This window comes from Petromyzon marinus, chromosome 64 (assembly GCF_048934315.1).
Source record: "Petromyzon marinus isolate PM22_M1 ecotype Great Lakes invasive population chromosome 64, UKy_Petmar_22M1.pri1.0, whole genome shotgun sequence".
Lineage (NCBI taxonomy): Eukaryota > Metazoa > Chordata > Hyperoartia > Petromyzontiformes > Petromyzontidae > Petromyzon > Petromyzon marinus.
Window position 1 is genome coordinate 3,411,271 of NC_133730.1, and position 26,879 is coordinate 3,438,149.

At 50.5% G+C, this 26,879-nt stretch overlaps 1 protein-coding gene across 1 annotated transcript; it reads left to right on the top strand.

Annotated features, from left to right (window-relative positions):
• On the top strand, positions 1–26,637 carry LOC116956262 (growth hormone secretagogue receptor type 1-like). The gene is made up of 2 exons (XM_032977716.2): positions 1–2,295; positions 18,743–26,637. Exons 1-2 carry the CDS (start codon positions 1,425–1,427, stop codon positions 19,198–19,200), a joined length of 1,329 nt encoding a protein of 442 aa, XP_032833607.2. The 5' UTR covers positions 1–1,424; the 3' UTR covers positions 19,201–26,637.
• The last annotated feature ends 242 nt before the right edge of the window (positions 26,638–26,879 follow it).

Below are 26,879 nucleotides of genomic sequence, written 5' to 3' on the forward strand. Positions count from 1 at the left end.
CACCACCACCACTCCTCCCCGATCCACACCTCCAACCGAGGGCATGGCTCCCTCCCCCACTCTCTCGGCGAACAGAGCGGCGGCGGCGGCGGCGGCGACTCCTCGGCTGAAGTGAAACCCGAGGCGCGATCGCTCGGCGCAGGAATGATTGCGGTGATGGTGATGATTACGGTGGTGGTGGAGGTGGTGATGATGATGATGAAAACTGTCCGGGCGATATGAGCTTCGTGCTTTCCGCTTATGCAGCCAGATTGATTGATTTGTGTGTGTGTGTGCGTGAAAGATTCAAAGTAGGATAGATAGAGAAGGAGAGAGAGAGAGAGTGAGCGATGTACACTTTTCATTTCGATTTGTATTTATCACCGCGTTTAAATTGCAAAAGCGTCGTCTTAAGACATCGCGTGAAAACAGCGCGGCCGTGCGCATCACGGAGGGACAAGGGACGATGCGCGTCTTTATACACTGCATAGGATGTGTTTTTGTGTGTGTGTGTTAGCGAGAAAAGACGAAGGTCAGCGTGCAGGCGACGGGACAGCTTTCCTTGACTTGAACAGCCCGATAAGACGCCAGCACTGATGGATCTGCTTGGTGGTCGTGGTGTCGGTGGGGATGGCGGTGGTGTTGGTGTAATACTTAAATATCTAGTACATCAGTCTCGGCGTTTGTCGTTAGTCAATTGCCGCAGCTGTTAGTAATCATTAAGGACGCGAGAGAGAGGGGAGAGAGAGGAGAGAGACGGACCGATACCGGGGGACAGCCAGCGAACGAGAGACTCGGTAACATCATCAAACTCCAGCAGCAGCATTATCTTCATCAAAGCAGCAGCAGCAGCTTCATCAAAGCAGCAACATCATCATCATCAAAACACAGCAACGGCAGCAACATCTTCATCAATGCAGCAGCAGCATCATCAAAACAGCAACAACATCATCTTCATCAAAACAGCATCATCATCTTCATAAAAACACAGCAGCAGCAGCTGCAACATCTCCATCAAAACAGTAGCAGCATCATCATCTTCATCAAAACAGCAACATCATCTTCATCAAAACAGCATCATTATCATCAAAACAGCATCATCTTCATCAAAACAGCAGCAGCAGCATCATCTTCATCAAAACAGCAGCATCATCTTCATCAAAACAGCATCATCATCAAAACAGCATCATCTTCATCAAAGCAGCAGCAACATCATCTTCATCAAAACAGCAGCAGCAACATCATCTTCATCAAAACAGCATCATCATCTTCATCAAAACAGCATCATTATCATCAAAACAGCATCATCTTCATCAAAACAGCAGCAGCAGCAACATTATCTTCATCAAAACAGCATCATCTTCATCAAAACAGCAGCAGCAGCAGCAACATCATCTTCATCAAAACAGCATCATCATCTTCATCAAAACAGCAGCAGCAGCAGCATGGAGCTTCCACTCAACGGCACGGCCGCCAACGGCACGGGAGATCCACGCCAATTCACGGACCTCTACGAATTCTCGAACGACGCCGACGACTCCGACGACTCCGCGGCGACTCAGCACGGCACCCTCCCCGGGGCCCTCTTCCCGGTGCCCGTCCTCAGCGCCATCACCGTCGCTTGCCTGCTGCTCTTCGCCGTCGGTGTCGCCGGCAACGTCCTCACCATCCTGGTGGTGACGCGCTTCAAGGTGATGCGCACCACCACCAACCTCTACCTGTCCAGCATGGCGCTGTCGGACATCTGCATCTTCCTGTGCATGCCCTTCGACCTGTTCCGCATCTGGCAGTTCGTGCCGTGGATCTTCGGCGACCTCATCTGCAAGTGGTTCCAGTACGCGAGCGAGTGCTGTACCTACGCGACCATCCTGCACATCACGGCGCTCAGCGTGGAGCGGTACCTCGCCGTGTGCTTTCCGCTCAAGGCCAAGGTGGTCATCACCAAGCGGAGGGTCGCACGGGTCATCTGCCTCTTGTGGAGCGTGGCCGCTCTGAGCGCGGGCCCCGTGTTCGCCGTCGTGGGCGTGGAGTTCGAAAACACCACCGGGCTGGGTGGCGGTGGCGACGGCGGTGGACCCAGAGACGGCGTCTCGGCCGTGTGCCGCCAGACGCGCTACGCCGAGACGTCGGGCCTCCTCTACGTGATGGTGTGGGTGTCCACGATCTACTTCTTCATGCCCGTGCTGTGTCTCAGCGTTCTCTACTCGCTCATCGGCAGGGAGCTGGGCCGCAGGAAGCGCTGCCGCAGGCGCGCCGCTCGCCGGGTCTGCATGGCCACGCGGGACTCGTCCCATCGGCAGACCGTCAAGATGCTGGGTAAATTATTCCATAATTATTATAATAATAATGACTCTTATTATTATTATTTTGATTAACTTTAACACGTAGTATGCTTTCGCGACCAATGTCACCCACGATGCAGGGGTTTTTTTTTTGGGGGGGGGGGGGGGGTTAGATCGCGTAAATACATTATAAATCTGTTTCGTTAAACCCGCCACCACCCGACACAGCTAATTAGTCAGGTTTGTCACGTGAACGGAACGTGCCAATTCTCCACAAATCTGGCTGTCGCCTGATGAAGCTAGTCATACTTACTGGAGAAACGTCGTACTCGGATTTAAAAAATGTTGTGGCTTTGCTCTCCAACACACCGGTGTGCTGTGCTAGTGACGAATTGGCCACGTTCTGTTTACGTGACAGACCTTACTAGTTGGCTGTGTCGGGTGGTGGCGGGTTTAACGACACACATTTATATATTTACGCGATCTAACCCAGAAAAAAAACCTGTATTGACGATTATTATTATTCACATTTATAAGGCGCAAATGATCCAGGGATCTCAGTGCGCCGTGCACGAAGTTAGGAGAAATGAATCAGTCCAGAGGAGTCCACTGGTCACACCTGGAAAGTGTCGGCCTGCAGGTGAAACAGGCGGAGTCTTTCGAGAAGAGCTCACCCAGGTGCGAGTGTGCCTCGCCTGTCTCGCCACTGATGCTCGAGTCTAGTTACGGGCACATGGAGCGGATGTGAAGCCACTGATTTCTATGTGTTTTGTACTCCTCGCACGAGTAGATCGAACCCGTTCGAAGCTCTGCAGCGTGAAATGATTTAGTTGAAGAATGATGTGGTTTTATACAGCGACGTTCGTGCTAATTGCGTCCCACAAACGCTGTAAATAAGAGACAGCAGCTATCATCGTATACACGATCTTCTCACGACCTTCATCTACCGGGAGTAATACAATTAATCTGTTCTTTTTTCCATGCAGTAATAGTAAAATGGTAAGATAATATGCGTGGTGAAGTTTTTTTACGCATATAATCGAGGAGATAAAGAATATTCTTGCGAAATAATTACTTTAATAGGGGCAGCGATTTAGACGTTTAAGCGATTATCAATGAACCGCGGTCAGCCTTTTGTATTCATTCGTCCCAACTTTTTTAGTGTCGCTATCTGTTCGTATTTTTTTTATGATAATAGATAGGGGTTGTCTGGCTTGACCACCTGAATGTGAAATTGTAGCTGTTGCTTTGCATCTACATCAGACGTACGAACGAAAGAAATATCATTGTTTTTAAATGCCTTCTGAATTTCCTCTTGACGCCGGTTCAACTCAACTCAATGTTTACGTGTTGCACGGGAAATTCCGTGTAGCCAGGCATAACATAATATCTCTACGGCTTTCATTTCTCACTGGGACGCTGGTGGAGACTGTTGGGTCTGACGTTAGATTACAGCCAAATAACGCGGACTGCAGCTATTCTGTCTGTGTGGGATAGAGTGTTTCCCCCTCGCACAAACGCGTGGGTTTGTTTTCTCGTGGCGCTCCGTTTTTCTCCCACGCGTGAAACGCCCACCCTGCGAGACATCCGTGAAAACTGCTGGACATCTGTTTAAAAAAAAAGAGCTTCATTGCTCATCGGATTCCTCCAGTATGAATACATATTCTGATGCCGAATTGGCTGATAACACCGTGATAGATAAAGGACCGCAGAGCACGGGCAATTGTTGGCGCCAGCTCATTTCGTGGTTGCCTTCGCGCTTATCTGTGGCTCCTCGCACCTCTGAGCCCCCTATCTCTCTACGAGTCAAACGCTGCGAGGCACGTTCCAAGTTCAAATGATTATCGTGATTCCGATTATTATTATTCTTCTCGCACATTAACTTCACACTCGCCGCCGACGTGATCGAACTGGGGGTCGCCGGGTTCGCAACCGCACGCTTCAGCATCCCCTCCACCCGCGGTGAATGTTATAATGGTCTGTCGCCGCATTTATTGCAAAGAGTCGGAGGGAGAGAGAGAGGGAGGGAGAAACAACCTCCATAGTGAAGCGCTCCTGCTCCTCCTGCTCCTCCGTCCGTAAACGGCGCTGCCGGAGTTGTCGGCGCTGTGGACGCAGAGTGCAGCGGGATGAGTAATTTTGTTCCATGGAGGGGTGGGTGGAAGGGGTGGGGGGTGCTGACTCAGTCCATCGCCCCTCTCGGGAGGACCACTTTTGTAGTGAAATCAACAGTTGTCACATCAACAGTTGTCACATCAACAGTTGTCACACGCATGGAGATGCTTGCCCCCAATCCCCGCCGCCCCCCCACCAGAGGAATGTGGAATTTCCACCGCTGGCTGCCGGCTCTCGGCGAGCACTTTCCCCGTACGTGAAGCAGTTCCCCCTCCTTAGCCTCCTTCGGGTTCCTCTCTCAAAGGCTCGCCTCCTCTTCCCTCCCCTCGCCCCTCCACTCCTTCCCGTCCCTCCCCTGCAACCCTTCCGCTACCCCCCTCTAAGCATCCCGTGCTGCTCACTCGTCTCTCAACACCCTTTGCAGGTCGCCCCCTGTCACCCTAAGTCGTTCCGTTCCATGCCACCGTTGCGTATAAGCGCCTCGAGCCAAAGGCGCCTCTGTATGAACGCACGTGAGATTTAACGAGGCCAGGGCAACACCTTAATCCAGCAGTGGATCGAACAAGGTCTGCAAAAAGAGAAAAAAACTAAAAGCACACGAGGAGGTGTGTGGGGGGGGCGGGCAGCCCCTCCTCGTATGACGTACACGATCTTTGAAGGCTGAGTCGACCTAGGCGAGTCTCGGGACCGGTTCGGATAATTGCCTCTGTTAAAAGCGTGCATTAACTGTAAACTATTTTTTTATTTTACCAGGTAAGACCCACCGAGCTATATAGCTTATTTTTTTCAAAAGCGAACTGGCTATGACAAACGATAGCTCAACGAAAGCGGCTCATCATCATCACGTGTGTAAATTTATCATCATCACGTGTGTAAATTTATTATCATCACGTGTGTAAATTTATCGTCATCACGTATGTAAATTTATCATCATCACGTGAGTAAATTTATCATCATCACGTGTGTAAATTAATCATCATCATCACGTGTGTAAATGTATCATAACGTGAGTAAATTTATCATCACGTGTGTAAATTTATCATCATCATCATCACGTATGTAAATTTATCATCATCACGTGTGTAAATTTATCATCATCACGTGAGTAAATTTATCATCATCACGTGAGTAAATTTATCATCATCACGTGAGTAAATTTATCATCATCACGTGTGTAAATTTATCATCATCACGTGTGTACATTTATCATCATCATCACGTGTGTAAATTTATCATCATCACGTGAGTAAATTTATCATCATCACGTGTGTAAATTTATCATCATCACGTGAGTAAATTTATCATCATCACGTGTGTAAATGTATCATCATCACGTGTGTAAATTTATCATCATCACGTGTGTAAATTTATCATCATCACGTGTGTAAATTTATCATCATCACGTGTGTAAATTTATCATCATCACGTGTGTAAATTTATCATCATCATCACGTGTGTAAATGTATCATCATAACGTGAGTAAATTTATCATCACGTGTGTAAATTTATCATCATCATCACGTATGTAAATTTATCATCATCACGTGTGTAAATATATCATCATCACGTGTGTAAATTTATCATGATCACGTGTGTAAATTTAAAGCAGCCAAATACTCTAAACAGTGTGTTGATTCTAAGTGTGGAGAGGAAAACCAGAGGACCCGGAGGTAGTTATCATCTCTTCGCCACCATGATGATGATGATGAGAAAAAGAGACACGCAAACTCTAAATATACAGCAGCAGCAGGCGTCAGGGTAGAGTTTGAACCCACGACCTCCTGCATACCAGGCGAGGTAGTTAACATCTCTCAGCCACCGTGATGATGATGAGAGAGAGAGAGAGACACGCAAACTAAAACGCCCATACCCCGTTGGTCCTCTTGAGCTTACGGGCGAGAGGCCGGCGTACCAAACCCAAACGCCCAACGCTTTCGGCGCTGTCGATGTTCAATGCAAAAAAAAATATTTTGCAGCCTGAGAAGGGCTTCGTCGACGGCGTCCAAGCAGGCGGCGAGGTGGAGCCAAGAGCACGCAACGAGATGCAACCCGAAGAGAACGGCCCAAAAGCACGCGCCGGGGGCGGGGTTTGGGGTCATCCTTGGCAGGGCGCCTCGCGTTGTTGTTGTTGTTGCTGCTGCTGCTCTGGAGGGCGGGGGATCGATGATCGGTCGTCGCGTTGACCCCGACGCCCTCAAGTTGACCCCGACAACCTCAAGTTGACCCCGACACCCTCACGTTGACCCCGACACCCTCAAGTTGACCTAGACGCCCTCAAGTTGACCCCGACACCCTCATGTTGACCCCGACACCCTCAAGTTGACCCCGACACCCTCATGTTGACCTCGATACCCTCATGTTGACCCCGACACCCTCAAGTTGACCCCGACACCCTCAAGTTGACTTCGATACCCTCATGTTGACCCTGACACCCTCATGTTGACCTCGATACCCTCATGTTGACCCCGACACCCTCAAGTTGAGCCCGACACCCTCAAGTTGACCCCGACGCCCTCAAGTTGACCCCGACACCCTCAAGTTGACCCCGACACCCTCATGTTGACCTCGATACCCTCAAGTTGACCCCGACACCCTCAACTTGACCCCAACACCCTCAAAATTACCACGATACCCTCAACTTGACCCTGACGCCCTCAATTTGACCCCGACGCCCCCAAGTTGACCTCGACACGCTCAAAATTGACCCCAACACCCTGGTTGCCCGTGCTGTCACAAATCTATCCCCCACCCATCTGCAGCGACGCTGCAACGCTCCGGGAAGTCCTGTGAATCGAGAACAATGGTCAGCCCCTTCGTATTCACCAGGACCTTCTCAATAACCAATCACCAGGACCTTCTCAATAACCATTCACCAGGACCTTCAATTCACCAGGACCTCAATAACCATTCACCAGGACCTTCCCATTCACCAGGACCTCAATAACCAATCACCAGGACCTTCTCAATAACCATTCACCAGGACCTTCCCATTCACCAGGACCTCAGTAACCATTCACCAGGACCTTCCAATTCACCATTCAACAGGACATCAACCATTCACCAGGACCTTCCCATGCACCATTCACCAGGACCTCAAAAACCATTCACCAGGACCTTTTCAATAACCATTCACCAGGACCTTCCCATTCACCATTCACTAGGACCTCAATAACCATTCACCAGGACCTTTTCAATAACCATTCACCAGGACCTTCCCATTCACCATTCACCAGGACCTCAATAACCATTCACCAGGACCTTTTCAATAACCATTCACCAGGACCTTCCCATTCACCATTCACCAGGACCGTTTCAATAACCATTCACCAGGACCTTCCCATTCACCATTCACCAGGACCTCAAATAACCATTCACCAGGACCTTTTCAATAACCATTCACCAGGACCTTCCCATTCACCATTCACCAGGACCTCAATAACCATTCACCAGGACCTTTTCAATAACCATTCACCAGGACCTTCCCATTCACCAGGACCTCAATAACCATTCACCAGGACCTTTTCAATAACCATTCACCAGGACCTTCCCATTTACCATTCACCAGGACCTCAATAAACATTCACCAGGACCTTCCCATTCACCGCTTGAAGTCACCCCAAGCCCCTGTTGGACCCATACCCTTCACCTACAACTATGCGAGTTCAATCCCCCAACGAAGCTCCGAGAGCTGAACGGAGTTCAAGAGAACAAACACCAGCTTAAATTTTGATTTAAAGCTTTCGTGACTGCAGGGATTGAATATTCTTGGTTCTTTCGGTAAAGTCACGTAGAAGGGAAACAATAAAATAACATTGACTTCTCCAAGGCAGAGGTTCTTTGCAAGCCATCTGGCTACCATGAGAGATTCGTTCATGAGGCTATCCACATATACAAACACAGAGACAATTTCAACCGAGAAGATGGATTCTGGCTTAGCAATCATTGGAAGGATTTGATAGACCATTTCGGGTCTTAATTGATTGTTCACGCTTATGGTGGCTTTCAGACTGAATCCATTATTTTCGTCTCTCCCCTCCTCTTTTCCGAACATAGATGGACTTGTCCATCTGCATAACTGCCAAATCGCTCTCCGTGGTGCAACGTTAAAAAACGCCACTTTTTCAAATTTCCTTGCTGTGGTTTTCACACCTGATGTTGATTGCTTGTGTTGCAGTCGAAACGTCGTGATAATTTAATTGATTTATATTAATATTATTTTATCGTTTCCCTTCTACGTGATCTCCTACGAAGCTGCTCACGGTCCAACCCCTAAACCTCATCCACTGCACAAACCGTGGCAGCAGCAGATCATCAGCTATCATCCGCAAATAGAAAATTTGAAAACTCCCCAGCAGTGGTGTGCGACTGTGGTCATCCAGAGCAGAGACCGTACAATGCTCCGATCCACAAATACGAAGAAGGAGACATCACGACGGTGCACTACTCCGCTGCTCCTGACGCGGTCATCTGGGCTTTGAGCACCTGAATGTGAAATTGTAGTCGCTGCCTCTGCCATGGACATCAGCGGACGTACGAAATAACTGCGCTCTGAGCTGCCTCTCCTCCTAACCCAGGCGGTTGGCCAAATAAATAGGCTGGAGTGCGAGAGACGACTACAAAACAAATCGATGCGGCACACAGTTCAGTGCATCGAAGTAAACAAAGTGTTTCAGAATCACAATCTTTATTCATCCTCGGTAAAATCCGATGAGCTATGAAGCTCTTTTCACAGATGTTTGGTGGTGGTGGTGGTGACGGTGATGATAATTGCTCCGTTGAAAGTGGTGCACAGGCAACAGTGCAGCTCAACGCGTTCCGTGTCAAGTAACGCTGCACGTGGCCTTGACAGAAATATACAGTTAGCCGACGTTTCGGGGCAACGGCCCCTTCTTCATAGCAGTTAAATGTCCTCCAGGCAGGCGATTGCTCTCTGAGCACGTGCTCCGTTGCTTTAAGGCCGTGCACGGCGTCATTGACGACTGGGTCGAGTGGTATCAGCCAATGAGAGTCTGCGTACTGTCAATCCACTGCTGGATGAGGGTCTGCCCGTGCCGTGCGGATCGTGGTGGGGGCGGGCGGGGGGGGAGTACTTAGCCATACTTCACCAAGCTGGTTTAACACGTAGTAGAATTTCGCGACCAATGTTATTCATAACAACGGGTTTTTAGGGATGATCGCGTCAGTATAAATGTGTCGTAACCCTCCACGTATGGATGTGTGTTGAACTTCTTTCGCACCATACGTAGCCAACCATGCTAATCGGAGGTGTGTGGGAAGGGCGACAAACTATGGGTCTCTGTGTGAATCTCTGGGTCTCTTTGTGAGTCTATGGGTCTCTTTGTGAGTCTATGGGTCTCTGTGTGAGTCTATGGGTCTCTATGTGAGTCTATGGGTGTCTGTGTGAGTCTATGGGTCTCTTTGTGAGTCTATGGGTCTCTATGTGAGTCTATGGGTGTCTGTGTGAGTCTATGGGTCTGTGTGTGAGTCTATGGGGCTCTTTGTGAGTCTATGGGTCTCTGTGTGAGTCTATGGGTCTCTATGTGAGTCTATGGGTGTCTGTGTGAGTCTATGGGTCTCTGTGTGAGTCTATGGGTCTCTTTGTGAGTCTATGGGTCTCTGTGTGAGTCTATGGATCTCTATGTGAGTCTATGGGTGTCTGTGGGAGTCTATGGGTCTCTGTGTGTGAGTCTATAGGTCTCTCTGTGAGTCTATGGGTCTTTTTGTGAGTCTAAGGGTCTCTTTGTGAGTCTATGGGTCTCTGTGTGAGTCTATGTGTCTCTATGTGAGTCTATGGGTGTCTGTGGGAGTCTATGGGTCTCTGTGTGTGAGTCTATAGGTCTCTCTGTGAGTCTATGGGTCTTTTTGTGAGTCTATGGGTCACTTTGTGAGTCTATGGGTCTCTGTGTGTGAGTCTATAGGTCTCTGTGTGTGAGTCTATAGGTCTCTGAATCAGAATCAGAAAGGGTTTTATTCGCCATGTAAGTTCACACCGACACGGAATTTACTTTGGCAGGATGGTGCATACATTCAACATATGGGAATCTAAAATCTTAAATCAGTTTTAAACAAGTCTTACTATAATAAGGGTTAAAAGTCTAACACCAAGGGGCTGAAGTATATAAAATTAAATAAATATCTAATATAAAATAGCTTTAAGATATAATTTAAAAATAAAAAATACAAATAGGGTAACATAGTTAATATGTGTGAGTCGATGGGTCTTTTGTGAGTCTATGGGTCTCTTTGTGAGTCTATGGGTCTCTTTGTGTGTCTATGGGTCTCTGTGTGAGTCTGTGGGTATTTTGTGAGTCTATGGGTCTCTTTGTGAGTCTGTGGGTCTTTTGTGAGTCTATGGGTCTCTATGTGAGTCTATGGGTGTCCGTGTGAGTCTATGGGTCTCTATGTGAGCTTCTGGGTCTCTGCGTGAGTCTATGGGTCTCTGCGTGAGTCTATGGGTGTCTGTGTGAGTCTATGGGTCTCTGTGTGTGAGTCTATAGGTCTCTGTGTGTGAGTCTATAGGTCTCTGTGTGAGTCTATGTGTGTCTGTGTGAGTCTATGGGTCTCTATGTGAGCTTCTGGGTCTCTGCGTGAGTCTATGTATGCACGTTGAACTTCTTTCGCAGCGTGCGTAACTAACCGCGCTAATCGGAGGTGCGTCTTCTTACCATGCCGAACGTTCTCCACTCCGCGGTTGGGTTGGGTTCGGGGTTTGCGCGCCACCACGAATTTCCAACAACCGCCGCCTTTGGAAATGTTGGTGTCACGCCACCCCACAAAAAAATGCATTTCAACAACAATAACAACAAACAACAACAACAAAAATCGCGCGTCCAACCACCGCCTCTGCCCGGCACGGAGCGAGCAAACGTCGGTGCGAGTGGAAGGCAAGGTGGTCACCGCTCTCGTGTGGACAACAACAATAACAACAACAATAACAACAACAATAACAACAACAATAACAACAACAATAACAACAACAATAACAACAACAATAACAACAACAACGAGTTTCGTCTGAGCGCTAATGCCTACCCCGGGTCGTCACTCTACCCCGCGACAGCCGCACAGCAGCCACAGCCGAAGCAGCAGCCACAGCCGAAGCAGCAGCAACTGCAGCAGCAGCAACAGCAGCAATAGCAACAGCAGCAATAGCAGCAGCAACAGCAGCAGCAACAGCAGCAATAGCAGCAGCAACAACAAAAGCAGCAGCAACAGCAGCAGCCACAACAGCAGCGATAGCAACAGCAGCCACAGCCGAAGCAGCAGCAACTGCAGCAGCAGCAGCAACAGCAGCAATAGCAGCAGCAATAACAGCAACAACAGCAGCAGCAGCCACAACAGCAGCAATAGCAACAGCAGCCACAGCCGAAGCAGCAGCCAACTGCAGCAGCAGCAACAACAGCAGCAGCAGCCACAACAGCAGCAATAGCAACAGCAGCAGCAGCAGCCACAACAGTAGCAGCAGCAACTGCAACTGCAGCAGCAGCTACAACAGCAGCAACATCAACAGCAGCAGCTACAACAGCAGCCCAGAGACAACACTCGTGTTGAAGACAGCAGCAGGCAGCCCTACCGAGATGACTCCTTGTACGCGTCCACGTAGGGGAGCCATTGCCCAAAAACGTCGTTTTAATTCTCGACTTTTATTAAATTTCCTCCCCCCCCCTCCTACCCCCCCCCCTCCTTATGAGGGCCACGGTGTTATTGACGCACACGTGTGGAGAGGTGATTTTTTATTTTTTGTGTTTTTTATTTTGTGTTTTTTTTAGGTTTTTGGTGTGTTTTTGTAGTGTTTTGTGATTTGGTGTGTTTTTTTGTGTTTTGTGTGTGTGTGTTTTTTTTTACCACTGCCAAACCCTGCAGCTGCATCACCAAATAAAATTAAGAATATCTGCGTCCATTTCCCCCCACTTAAAACTTTCGCCAGGCCACAGTCTCCAGCAACCTTTTGCGGCAGGGTTGGTGACAGTGGTGTCTGCTGGTGGCCTCGGCTCGTGAAGGACGCTGCTACTCGGCAGCAGTTGGAGGCAGTCGCTCACAACAGCGAGCGGAGCGCCGGGCGGGTAAAACACAGCAAGTTGGCACATGTAGGGGGACAGCAGATGGTGCATCGGCCCAGCCATCTCGGTCAGTCAACCCGTGGCACCTGCTGGGTCTGTCCCGTCACCTTCGACACTTCACGTGGTCTCAAAAGTGCACATAGCCTGGCGCAGTTGCCGTGGTGAAGTCACCGCCACTTCGTGGAGAACGGCTGCTGTTGTTGCTTGTGGCTTCATTGAGGTCCCTCGGCTTCTAAATAAACGAAACTATTTTTTTTATTTTATTTTACCAGAGAAGGCCAACTGAGCTATGTAGCCCTTTTTCAGAAGCGACCTGGCCACAAACGATAGCTCAGCGAAGTGGCTTATCATCGTGGAAATGTCTAGGAGCCAAATACTCTAAACGTGTGGTGATGGTGATTCTAAATGTGGAAGGAAAAGCCGGAGGACCTGGAGAAAAATCCACACGACCACGGCGAGAGAGAGACACGCAAACTCCAAATATACAGCAGGGGTCAGTGTTGGGATTGAACTCACGACTTGCTGTACACCAGGCGAGGTAGTTAACATCTCCTAGACACCGTGATGATGATGAGAGAGAGATACACGCAAACTCTAAATATACCGCAGGCGTCAGGGTCGAGATCGAACCCACGAACCCTCCTGTATACCAGGCAAGGGTGTTAACATCATCACGGTGGCTAGGAGATGTTAACTACCTCGACTGGTATGCACGAGGTCGTGGATTCGATACCTTGACGCCTGCTGTATATTTGGAGTTTGCGTGTCTCTCTTCCCATGAACACGTGGATTTTTCTCCGGGTTCTCCGAGTTTTTCCATCCACGTTTTGAATCAACATCACACGTTTAGAATATTTGACTGCTGCAGATTTCCACGTGACGATAAGCCACTTCCTTGAGCTACAGTGAGGGAAAAAAGTTTTTGATCCCCTGCTGATTTTGTACGTTTGCCCACTGACAAAGAAATGATCAGTCTATAATATTAATGGTAGGTTTATTTGAACAGTGAGAGACAGAATAACAACAACAAAATCCAGAAAAACGCATGTCAAAAATGTTATAAATTGATTTGCATTTCAATGAGGGAAATAAGTATTTGACTCCCTCTCAATCAGACAGATTTCTGGCTCCCAGGTGTCTTTTATACAGGTAACAAGCTGAGATTAGGAGCACACCCTTAATCTAATCTCAGCTTGTTACCTGTATAACAGGTCCCTGCAGGGTGGGCTGGTAGAAGTTCGCAAATGAGATAATGTGACTTCCAAATGTTGGGTGCAATAAGACATATCAAGTCTCTGCGCTGTCTATTGCTGATTTTACACCCAACAGCACGAGATTTCACTTCGTTAAAGTATTGAAAGGGGACGGACGGACGGACACATTAATCTATTGCAGGCTGGTACACTCAGTTTACAACTTCGTTCCTACCAGTAAAAGACACCTGTCCACAGAAGCAATCAATCAGATTCCAAACTCTCCACCATGGCCAAGACCAAAGAGCTCTCCAAGGATGTCAGGGACAAGATTGTAGACCTACACAAGGCTGGAATGGGCTACAAGACCATTGCCAAGCAACTTGGTGAGAAGGTGACAACAGTTAGTGCGATTATTCGCAAATGGAAGAAACACAAAAGAACTGTCAATCTCCCTCGGCCTGGGGCTCCATGCAAGATCTCGCCTCGTGGAGTTGCAATGATCATGAGAACGGTGAGGAATCAGCCCAGAACTACACGGAAGGATCTTGTCAATGATATCATTGCAGCTGGGACCATAGTCACCAAGAAAAAATTGGTAACACACTTCGCCGTGAAGGACTGAAATCCTGCAGCGCCCGCAAGGTCCCCGTGCTGAAGAAAGCATGCCCGTCTGAAGTTTGCCAATGAACATCTGAATGATTCAGAGGACAACTGGGTGAAAGTGTTGTGGTCAGATGAGACCAAAATGGAGCTCTTTGGCATCAACTCAACTCGCCGTGTTTGGAGGAGGAGGAATGCTGCCTATAACCCCAAGAACACCATCCCCACCGTCAAACATGGAGGTGGAAACAGTATGCTTTGGGGGTGTTTTTCTGCTAAGGGGACAGGACAACTCCGCATCAAAGGGACGATGGACGGGGCCATGTTCCGTCAAATCTTGGGTGAGAACCTCCTTCCCTCAGCCAGGGCATTGAAAATGGGTCGTGGATGGATATTCCAGCATGACAATGACCCAAAACACACGGCCAAGGCAACAAAGGAGTGGCTCAAGAAGAAGCACATTAAGGTCCTGGAGTGACCTAGCCAGTTTCCAGACCTTAATCCCATAGAAAATCTGTGGAGGGAGCTGAAGGTTCGAGTTGCCAAACGTCAGCCTCGAAACCTTAATGACTTGGAGAAGATCTGCAAAGAGGAGTGGGACAAAATCCCTCCTGAGATGTGTGCAAACCTAGTGGCCAACTACAAGAAACGTCTGACCTCTGTGATTGCCAACAAGGGTTTTGCCACCAAGTACTAAGTCATGTTTTGCAGAGGGGTCAAATACTTATTTCCCTCATTAAAATGCAAATCAATTTATAACATTTTTGACGTGCGTTTTTCTGAATTTTGTTGTTTTTATTCTGTCTCTCACTATTCAAATAAACCTACCATTAAAATTATAGACTGATCATTTCTTTGTCAGTGGGTAAACGTACAAAATCAGCAGGGGATCAAATACTTGTTTCCCTCACTGTATCATTTGTGATAGCCAGGTCGCTTCTGAAAAAAGAGCCATATAGTTCAGTGGGTCCTTTACCTGCTAAAAGAGTAAAAACAAATAATTAAGTGTTGTTTTATTTTAATAAAACATTTTTTTCCGTCAAAATGTCTCACCTGGGTGGTAACAATCTCTTGAGATGGAATGTTTCCATTTGCCTTGGTTGGGTCCGGGGTTGCCGATTGGAGCGTGCCCCGCAGCCGAATCGAGACCTCGCGCAGTGCGCATTCATACACACAAGTAATTTCACACCCAGTCAAAAACATTAATAAATAAAGTTAATTCATGAATATTAATTGAATGGGGGAGGGGGGGAGGGGGTCACCGCGGGTGGATATACAATGTAATCCAAATGCTGCACTGTACTCCAGCAGCAACGGTTGCAAATATTGCGCGAAACTCACCAATAAAATATTTGCGTGTGTGGAAAATTTTAATGATTAAAAAGAAAAAGCGTCTCCTGATGTCAATCTGTCCACGTGACATTGTTTTTACTTTACACAACCTCAACGACCGCACGGCCTTCTTGGTGAGTGCGTTGTTGCTGTGTGTTGTGTGTTGGCAGTGTGTGTGGGGTGGTATATGTTGTATCCGTGGTGACATGATGAGCCTGCGTGCTTGTAGAGAGTTTTGAGAATTGCGTTGAGTTTTTGGTTTCACTTAACTCGCTTTTAGCTCCGTGCAGAGCCTTGCGACACCTGGGTGAAACGCGCTTTACGAGCGTGGATTATTATTGTTTTTGTTGCGAATGCTGGCGATTGACTCAAGCGGAAACCGACCGCCTCTGCTGCTGATGAGAACGCTGCGTGTCGAAACCGCTCCGCCGTTTGCTTGTCTTGAAGCAATGCTTCGAGAAATGCCGCACGCCTTCAAGACGGCCGTGCGACCGATGGGTTGCGTGATAAATACTTGAATTTCATCACGCGGAGCGACTGACGTTTCAAGGAGACATACGATCGGCTTTGTGGATGTATATCGTTAAATAGTATTTTGCAAGCGCAGGGTGCTTCGAAAAAATGTTACCATTTTACATGGGACTATCGTTTTTCATGGGGAACAAGAACGGGTAACAATGACGCACTGCAGCAAGGTAACAAATGCAATGTTAATAGGTTCAAAAAGTCAAAGAGTCTCCACTTGTTCGCCATCGTTGTCAACACACGACTGGAATATGCTCCAGGTGGTCTACAGCGCCCGGAAGCACACTTCTCGTGGTGCGGTTGCAAATTCTCGGAAGCGTTAACATCTTTTTGAAGCACGCTATATATTTTAAATTAAATGTTTAAATAACCTGAGACTGGCCGTGTACGTTGAATTGTACTTGGCATCCTATGACCACCCGAGAGCTACCGGAGGCGCTACAATTCACCACAGTCTTTCGTGATGGCTTTTCTTCGCTGTACGCCCCTTCGGTCTGCCCAATTCCGGCGGCTGGCAAACTCCGACCCAAAAAAATCGCTGCATCGCGCGGTTTGAATTCACTCGGATGCGACTAACGCGGTCGGGACGTGGGACGGCGTTGCGTGCGTACTTGTGCTTCCTTCCTTCGTACCGCTGCTGACGTAGGCGCAGAGCAACAGGCTACAATTCCACATTCAGGTGGTCAAGCCCAGTTAACCGGGAGTAGCGTACCGTCGCTGCGATGATCTCCTTTGTATTTGCGGGTCGGGCATTGCGTTGTTTATACACTGTACGCTCTGCTCTGTGCGTGCCGTACGCGCTGCTCGGCAGGCAGTTCTCTCCTCGTGCGGCTTCGCTTCGTGCTTCGCGTTTTTATTTTTTATTTTTAACGCATCTACTACCGCACAGTGATTGGGGGGGGGTGTGGGGTGAGGCCGGGGAAGAGGTGGGGGAGAGTAATGGTGTGTGAAATGGATTCGCCTTCCGGGGAAGAATGGAGCAGTACAGCAAGCACGTGCTTAGTTGATCCAGAGTGCATGTGTAATGGCAACTTGGCACACTGCTCTTGAGATGGCACTTTATTGAAGACACCTTCACTTGACATCAGGCGGAGACCCCCACCGCAACAGCCCCGAGTCTCCCGCGCATCTCCCCCTTATATACCAACACGAGGCCAAACCCCCCCCCCCCCTTCTCGATCATTCTCGCTGACTCTGGACGCTCGCTCCACCGGCAGACTCCACCGTCCTCTCCCGTCACGTGACCACGCTTCCTTCTCGATCATTGCCGGTAGCCACCAGTCCCTTCGCACTCACAGCTGATACCTCCGTCATTACCTCCCGTAGCCACCAGTCACTTCCCACTCAAAACTGATACCCCTGTCATTACTTCCCGTAGCCACTAGTCACTTCACACTCACAACCGATACCCCGTCATTACCTCCCGTGGCCACCAGTCCCTTAACACTCACAACTGACTCCCCTGTCATTACCTCCCGTGGCCACCAGTCCCTTCACACTCACAACTGACTCCCCTGTCATTACCTCCCATAGCCACCAGTCCCTTCACACTCACAACTGATACCCCTGTCATTACCTCCCGTGGGCACTAGTGCATTCGCATTGTAGGCTGACCTCCCTGTTATCTTTGTGGGTGTGTGTGCGTGTGGGTGTGTGCGAGTGTGGGTTTGTGTGCGTGTGGGTGTGTGCGAGTGTGGGTGTGTGCGTGTGTGGGTTTGTGTGCGTGTGGGTGTGTGGGTGTGTGCGTGTGTGGGTTTGTGTGCGTGTGCAAACATCGGCCAGTCATCTCGGTCAGTAAACCCATGGCACTTGGGTCTGTCCCGTGATTTCTTGCCAGCGAGCGGGCCTTCGACACTTTGCGTGGACTTAACGTGCACCTAGCCTGGCACAGGCCCCGTGGTGATGACGTCACCACCGCTTGGTGGCAAATGGCGTTTGTTGTTGTTGCTGTTGCAAACATCAGCATGAAGGGGGGGGGGGGTTGGAGACAAAGGCGGCCAGGTCCCGGGGCAGGAATGACCGGACGTGATGTCACGGATTTCACGTGAGCGATGCCACCTGCTGTGACGTCACGATTATAGATACATTCCAAACCGAGCGACTAAGATTCCGGATCATCCGAAATGTTGTGCGGCGCTTGGGTCAAATCTAGAGGCGCGTTTTTGTCGTTGTTTGTTTCAATCTGCAGCGAATCCGAGAATCACGGAAACACATTCCTCACGTTAGGCGATAAACGACGACGATGATGATGATGATGGCGACGATGACGATGATGATGGCGTTAACGATGATGGCGATGATGGCGATGATGATGATCATGATGGCAATGATAACGGTGAAGATGATGTCGATAATCAATGATGATGATGGTGATGATAATAATGGCGATAATGATGATGATGATGGCGATGATGATGATGATGACGGCAATGACGATGATCCTGATGATAACGATAATGATGAAAACGGCGTTAATTACGATGGCAATGATGACGGTGAAAATGATGTCGATAGTTACGAATGATGATGATGATGGTAGCGATTATGATGATGATGATGATGTTGGTGATGATGATGATGGCGATCCTATCGCCCTCCCCCTAATGCGCGCCTGCGTGTGCCGCGTGTTGCGTGCCGCTCATGGACACCGCAGCCGTGGTGGTGGTCGCCTTCATCCTCTGCTGGCTGCCGTTCCACGTGGGTCGCTACCTCTTCACGAGCTCCTTCGACTCGGAGAGCAAACTCGTGCACCAGGTTAGCCGCTACTTCAACCTGGCCGCGATGATCCTCTTCTACCTGAGCGCGGCCATCAACCCGGTGCTCTACAACGCGATGTCGCGCAAGTTCCGCACGGCCGCCGCCTGCCTCTTTCGACGCGAGCCGTACCCACTCTACTGGACCACCAACAACAACAACAGCAGCAGCAGCGCGCGGGACGAAAGCTCGCAGGCTGCTGCTGCTGCGCACGCGCACGCGCAGTGCGGCGTCAACAACAACAACAACAGCAGCAGCGCGCGGGACGAAAGCTCGCAGGCTGCTGCTGCTGCGCACGCGCACGCGCAGTGCGGCGTCAACAACAACAGCAGCAGCAGCACCACCACGTGCGTCTGAGGCCCCCACGTTCGCAGTCGACGGGTGGGGAGGTGGGGGGTGGGGGTGTGGTGGTGGATGAGGTGCAGGGGAGATGTGTCACAGACACGCACGAAGACCCAGAGACACGCACAGAGACCCAGAGACACGCACAGAGACCCACAGACACGCACAGAGACCCAGAGACACGCACGGAGACCCAGAGACACGCACAGAGACCCACAGACACGCACAGAGACCCAGAGACACGCACAGAGACCCACAGACACGCACAGAGACCCAGAGACACACAGAGACCCAGAGACACATAGAGACCCATAGACACGCACAGAGACCCACAGACACACACAGAAACCCAGAGACTCACACAGAGACCCATAGACTCACACAGAGACCCATAGACTCACACAGAGACCCATAGACACTCACAGAGACCCATAGACACTCACAGAGACCCATAGACTCACACAGAGACCCACAGACACACACAGAGACCCATAGACTCACACAGAAACCCAGACACTCACACAGAGACCCACAGACACACACAGAGACCCATAGACTCACACAGAAACCCAGACACTCACACAGAGACCCACAGACACGCACAGAGACCCACAGACGGAGCGAAGCTCCCGCTCAGTCCGAGCGCGCCGCGACACGAAGCCGCCAAGAGCCCCGCCTCGTCCCCCCACTCGCCCCCCCCAGCCCCCGAGTTCAATTCCAGCGCACACGGCTACCAACACGATTGACGCCAGCGACGAGTATCTCAGCAACCGGTCCTTGGGTCTCCCCTCCGAGGTCGGCTTGCCCTCAGATGTGTGCCTGATGCAGCACGTGGGTCTCTGTGTGTGTCTGTGGGTCTCTGTGTGTCTGTGGTCTCTGTGTGTCTGTGGTCTCTGTGTGTGTGTGTGCCTGTGGGTTTCTGTGTCTGTGGGTTTCTGTGTGTCTGTGGTCTCTGTGTGTGTGTCTGTGGGTTTCTGTGTCTGTGGTCTCTGTGTGTGTGCCTGTGAGTCTCTGTGCGTCTGTGGTATCTGTGTGTGTCTCTGGGTCTCTGTGTGTCTGTGGTCTCTGTGTGTGTGTCTGTGGGTTTCTGTGCGTGTGCGTGTGGGTTTCTGTGTGTCTCTGAGTCTCTGTGGTCTCTGTGTGTGTCTGTGGTCTCTGTGTGTGTGTCTGTGAGCCTCTGCGTGTGTCTCTGGGTCTCTGTGTGTGTCTGTGGTCTCTGTGTGTGTGCCTGTGGGTCTCTTTTGTGTCTCTGGGTCTCTGCGTGTGTCTCTGGGCCTCTGTGTGTGTCTGTGCTCTCTGTGTGTGTGTCTGTGGGTCTGTGTGTGTGTATGTGGTCTCTGTGTGTGTCTCCGGGTCTCTGTGTGTGCATGTGGTCTCTGTGTCTGTGTCTCTGGGTCTCTGTGTGTGTATGTGGTCTGTGTGTGTGTGTGTGTTTGTGGGTCTCTGTGTGTGTCTGTGGGCCTCTGTATGTATCTGTGGGTCTCTGTGTGTGTCTGTGGGTCTCTGTGTGTGCCTGTGGGTCTATGTGTGTGCCTGTGGGTCTCTGTGTGTGTCTGTGGGTCTCTGTGTTTGCCTGTGGTCTGTGTGTGTGCCTGTGGGTTTCTGTGTGTGTCTGTGGGTCGCTGTGTGTGCCTGTGGTCTGTGTGTGTGTGTCTGTGGGTCTCTGTGTGTGCCTGTGGGTCTCGGTGTGTGCCTGTGGGTCTCTGTGTGTGTGTGTGCCTGTGGGTCTCTGTGTGTGTCTGTGGGTCTCTGTGTGTGTGCCTGTGGGTCTCTGTGTGTGTCTGTGGGTCTGTGTGTGTGTGTGTCTGTGGGTCTCTGTGTGTGTCTGTGGGTCTGTGTGTGTGTGTCGGTGGGTCTCTGTGTGTGCCTGTGGGTCTCTGTGTGTGTCTGTGGGTCTCTGTGTGTGCCTGTGGGTCTCTGTGTGTGCCTGTGGTCTGTGTGTGTGTGTGTGTCTGTGGGTCTCTGTGTGTGTCTGTGGGTCTCTGTGTGTGTGCCTGTGGGTCTCTGTGTGTGTCTGTGGGTCTCTGTGTGTTTGTGTCTGTGGGTCTCTGTGTGTGCCTGTGGGTCTCTGTGTGTGTCTGTCGGTCTCTGTGTGTGCCTGTGGTCTCTGTGTGTGTGCCTGTGGGTTTCTGAGCGTGCCCGTGACTCTCTCTGCCAGCCTGGGGGTCTCTCCGCGTGTCAAATACAAAAACTGAAGGTGAACCCTTGATTCCGTTCGGCACGCAGTCGCAGGGTTCACAGTGTTCACTCTCGACACGTCGTTCTGCCGCCACATTTACACCGCTGGGAAGGAAGCAAAGCGGATTTTAGCAAGAAGCAGTCCGCCTGTGCTCGGTGGGATAACTTGAGGTCGTCGTCGACCGAAAACTCGGCGGGTTACACAGCCTCGCAACAACAACAAGAACAACTACAACAACAACTACAACAACAACAACTGCGATGGCTCCATCATCGACCGCTTGGGAACGGTGACCACTCTCGCACTGCCGCGCGCCTCTTCCCCAAGTGGGACAATTAACGATGACCCCCCCCACTACTCCCTCCCACTACCCCCCCCCTCCCCCCACCATGGCGCAGAGACTGCACGCACGCACAGATGGCCCACACGCCGAGCGAGCGCCAGCGCCACTTCACGTCCCCCACCACCCCAGCGCGATGTCTCTCTGGTGGGGTCAGTCGCGCTGCTCGCCAACTTGCACCCTGGGACGTGGACTTCACGTGGACTTCACGTGGACTTCACGTGGACTTCACGTCGACTTCACGTCGACTTCACGTCGACGTGGACTTCACGTCGACGTGGACTTCACGTGGACTTGACGTGGACTTCACGTGGACGTGGACTTCACGTAGACTCCACGTGGACTTCACGTGGACTTCACGTGGACTTCACGTCGACTTCACGTCGACGTGGACTTCACGTCGACGTGGACTTCACGTGGACTTGACGTGGACTTCACGTGGACGTGGACTTCACGTAGACTCCACGTGGACTTCACGTGGACTTCACGTGGACTTCACGTCGACTTCACGTCGACGTGGACTTCACGTCGACGTGGACTTCACGTGGACTTGACGTGGACTTCACGTGGACGTGGACTTTACGTAGACTCCACGTGGACTTCACGTGGACTTCACGTGGACTTCACGTGGACGTGGACTTGACGTGGACTTGACGTCGATGTGGACTTCACGTGGACTTCACGTGGACGTGGACTTCACGTGGACTTCATGTAGACTTCACGTGGACTCCACGTGGACTTGACATGGACTTCACGTGGACTTCATGTCGACGTAGACTTCACGTGGACTTCACGTAGACTTCACGTGGACGTGGACTTCACGTGGACTTCACGTGGACTTCACGTGGACTTCACGTGGACTTGACGTCGACTCGCCCTGTGCTACGACGGCGTTCGACGACCTGCGGCTGGCTCCGGGGGCTGCACGCGGTTCTTGAAATTCGAACCAAAGTGGCTCCTCTTGTTCTCGTGGTTTTTCGATTCCCTGGCCGTGAATGTCGAGTTGGCCATGGGCAGGGTGGGGGGGGGGGAAAGTCGACAACCTGCGGCTCCAGAAGCCGCACGCGGTGGCTCTTCAAGGACCGCCGCTGCGCGACAATTATTTATTGAGGGCCCCCCGCTGTCTCGGATCCACCGCGTTGCGTTGCCGGCTCATTGCTGGGTCTTGGACAAATTATTGGGAGTGTTTTTGTTGTTGTTGTTGCCAAATTCGAACAACAACAAAAAAAAATGCCCCTTCTTGTTTATTTTGGTTGCGCGGTGGGGGGGGTGGGGACCCTGCGCTCGAAGAAGAAGAAGAAGAAAGCACTCATTGTTTATTTCGGTAAAGTCACGTGGGAGATAAAATAAAAAAAACAATAACAGAATACGACGTTTCGGTTGCAACACAAGCAACCATCTGGTGCTGCAACCGAAACGTCGCATCCTGTCATCATTTCGTTTTATGTCCCACGTGACTTCACCGAGAGAACCACGGGGTCATTCCCCGCAGTCGCGAAAGCTTCGCATCTAGGAAGAAAACGGCGGCTCGCCGCACGAATCTTGTGGCCTGTGGCCCGTCACGCAGCGGGCGCGAGACTGTCGCCCTTTTAGTGTTTGCGTGGACGGCGTTGGACTTCTTTCGCGCCGTGCGACTCTTTCGCTCTCCGCCGTGCTCTTGAGAGCACCCCGCAGGGTCTTACGTGAAGAGGCTCCCAGCACGTGGGGGAGAAACGTCGGACATTGCGCCGAGCAACAGGTGGCGAGCGGTGCAATCCGGAAACTCTTTTTTAACGACTTCGACTTGTGGCATGCCACGCGGTTGTCTGTTCACTCTCGTGGAGAGAGAGAGAGAGGACGACTCGGAGAGAGAGGACGACTCAGAGAGAGAGGACGACTCAGAGAGAGAGGACGACTCAGAGAGAGAGAGGACGACACAGAGAGAGAGGATGACTCAGAGAGAGAGAGGACGACTCAGAGAGAGAGGACGACTCAGAGAGAGAGGACGACTCAGAGAGAGAGAGGACGACTCAGAGAGAGAGGACGACTCGGAGAGAGGACGACTCAGAGAGAAAACGACTCAGAGAGAGAGGAGGACTCAGAGAGAGAGGACGACTCAGAGAGAGAGGACGACTCAGAGAGAGAGAATGACTCAGAGAGAGAGGACGACTCAGAGAGAGAGGACGACTCAGAGAGAGAGGATGACTCAGAGAGAGAGGACGACTCAGAGAGAGAGGACGACTCAGAGAGAGAGGACGACTCAGAGAGAGAGAGGACGACTCAGAGAGAGAGGACGACTCAGAGAGAGAGAGGACGACTCAGAGAGAGAGGACGACTCAGAGAGAGAGAGGACGACTCAGAGAGAGAGGACGACTCAGAGAGAGGACGACTCAGAGAGAGGACGACTCAGAGAGAGAGGACGACTCAGAGAGAGAGGACGACTCGGAGAGAGAGGACGACTCAGAGAGAGAGGACGACTCAGAGAGAGAGGACGACTCAGAGAGAGAGGACGACTCGGAGAGAGAGGACGACTCAGAGAGAGAGGACGACTCAGAGAGAGAGGACGACTCGGAGAGAGGACGACTCAGAGAGAGAGGACGACTCAGAGAGAGGACGACTCAGAGAGAGAGGACGACTCAGAGAGAGAGGACGACTCGGAGAGAGAGAAGGACGACTCAGAGAGAGAGGACAACTCAGAGAGAGGACGACTCAGAGAGAGGACGACTCAGAGAGAGAGAGGACGACTCAGAGAGAGGACGACTCAGAGAGAGGACGACTCAGAGAGAGAGGACGACTCGGAGAGAGAGAGGACGACTCAGAGAGAGAGGACGACTCAGAGAGAGAGGACGACTCAGAGAGAGAGGACGACTCAGAGAGAGAGGACGACTCAGAGAGAGAGAAGAGGACTCAGAGAGAGAGGACGACTCAGAGAGAGAGGACGACTCAGAGAGAGAGGATGACTCAGAGAGAGAGGACGACTCAGAGAGAGAGGACGACTCGGAGAGAGAGGACGACTCGTAGAGAGAGAGGACGACTCAGAGAGAGAGGACGACTCAGAGAGAGAATGACTCAGAGAGAGGACGACTCAGAGAGAGAGGACGACTCAGAGAGAGAGAATGACTCAGAGAGAGAGAGAGAGAGGACGACTCAGAGAGAGAGAGGACGACTCAGAGGAGCTAGGAGGAGGACGTTGACCCGCCCAGACTGTGAAAAAGAGCTTCATAGCTCATCGGATTCCTCCTGCAGTCTAAATAAAGATTCTGATTCTGATCGGGAAGACATCAGCAGCAGAAGCAGCAGTCACGTGGTGAGGAGCCGCCGGCTACCAACAATCGCCCACGCTCTGCGGGCCTCTGTATATGAAGATGTTTTGTTTTTTGCCTGCCAATTATGAGCAGTGTCTTGTTCTTTAAAGCGACTCTTGTCGACTCCTCTTCGCTTGACCGTGACACACCAGTCGTGTGACTGTCGCATGTGTGAGGCTGACGATGACGATTCCCCGACACCCTCGCTGTCATCCAAGCTCTCGTTTCTGACGGCCAATGGGCTGATCCGCTGACGGACGAAAACAACGTCCGTACGTTGAACTTCTTTCGCCCCGTTCATAGCCAACCGCGCTAATCGGAGGTGCGGGGGAAGGACAATAAACTGTGTCTCTGTGTGAGTCTATGGGTCTCGTTGTGAGTCGATGGGTCTCTGTGTAAGTCTATGGGTCTCTGTGTGAGTCTATGGGTCTCTGTGTGAGTCGATGGGTCTCGTTGTGAGTCGATGGGTCTCTGTGTGAGTCTATGGGTCTCTGTGTGAGTCTATGGGTCTCTGTGTGAGTCTATGGGTCTCGTTGTGAGTCTATGGGTCTCTGTGTGAGTCTATGGGTATCTGTGTGAGTCTATGGGTCTCTGTGCGAGTCTGTGGGTCTCTGTGTGAATCTAAAGGTCTCTGTGTGAGTCTATAGGTCTCTGTGTGAGTCTATGGGTCTCTGTGTGAGTGTCTATGGGTCTCTGCGTGAGTCTATGGGTTTCTGTGTGAATGTATGTGTCTCTGTGTGAGTCTATGGGTCTGGTTGTGAGTCAATGGGTCTCTGTGTGAGTCTATGGGTCTCTGTGTGAGTCTATGGGTCTCTGTGTGAGTCTATGGGTCTCTGTGTGAATCTGTGTCTCTGTGTGAGTCTATGGGTCTCTGTGTGAGTCTATGGGTCTTTGTGTGAGTCTGTGTGTCTCTGTGTGAGTCTGTGTGTCTCTGTGTGAGTCTGTGTGTCTTTGTGTGAGTGTATGGGTCTCTGTGTGAGTTTATGGGTCTCTGTGTGAGTCTATGGGTCTCTGTGTGAGTCTGTGGGTCTCTGTGTGAGTCTATGGGTCTCTGTGTGAGTCTATGGGTCTTTGTGTGAGTCTGTGTGTCTCTGTGTGAGTCTGTGTGTCTATGTGTGAGTCTATGTGAGTCTCTGTGTGAGTCTATGGGTCTCTGTGTGAGTCTATGTGTCTCTGTGTGAGTCTATGGGTCTCTATGTACTGTATGTTGAACTTCTTTCGCACCCTACGTAACCAACCGCGCAAACCGGAGATGCGAATACGAACAGCACCCCAGCAGACTCGCCCATTGGTAGTCGTACGAGGAAGGGGCCATTGCCCGAAACGTCGTAATCTTTCTATATTTTCCTTCGTCGGGAAGTCTTATTGACGGATGTGCTCGAGTCTTTGTTTTGTTTGTTAAGCTACGTCGCTCGTGTGCCACACCGCTTAAATATTCACACGCAAGCCGACGGGCCCCCGTTGATTCTTTTATTTATTTTCTATTTAAATTTTAAAAAAATTATATTAAAAGTAAAAAATATAGTTATTTATTTATTTAATCTATTTACATTTTTTTCAATTACAATTTTTTTTTCTAATTAAAATTCATTTTTTAAACGAGCCTTTTACACTGGTGTACACTTTTGTCAATAAAATCAAAGATTTTTCGTCGATGTCCGCTGGAAGATTTGAAAAGAAATATATATGTGTGTGTGTACTTTTTTTAAACAATCTGCCAAATGTGCCCTTAGACCGTCGCTTCCTCGATGCTGCGGGAATTTTTTTTATTTTTTTCCTCGCAATCACAGAGGCGAGCCCCCCCCCCCCTGCCCCCCTTCAACAACTTCATTCGCATCAAACACAAGATGCGGATTGTGTGATTGTTATTGTTCCTTCTTCACCTCTTCTC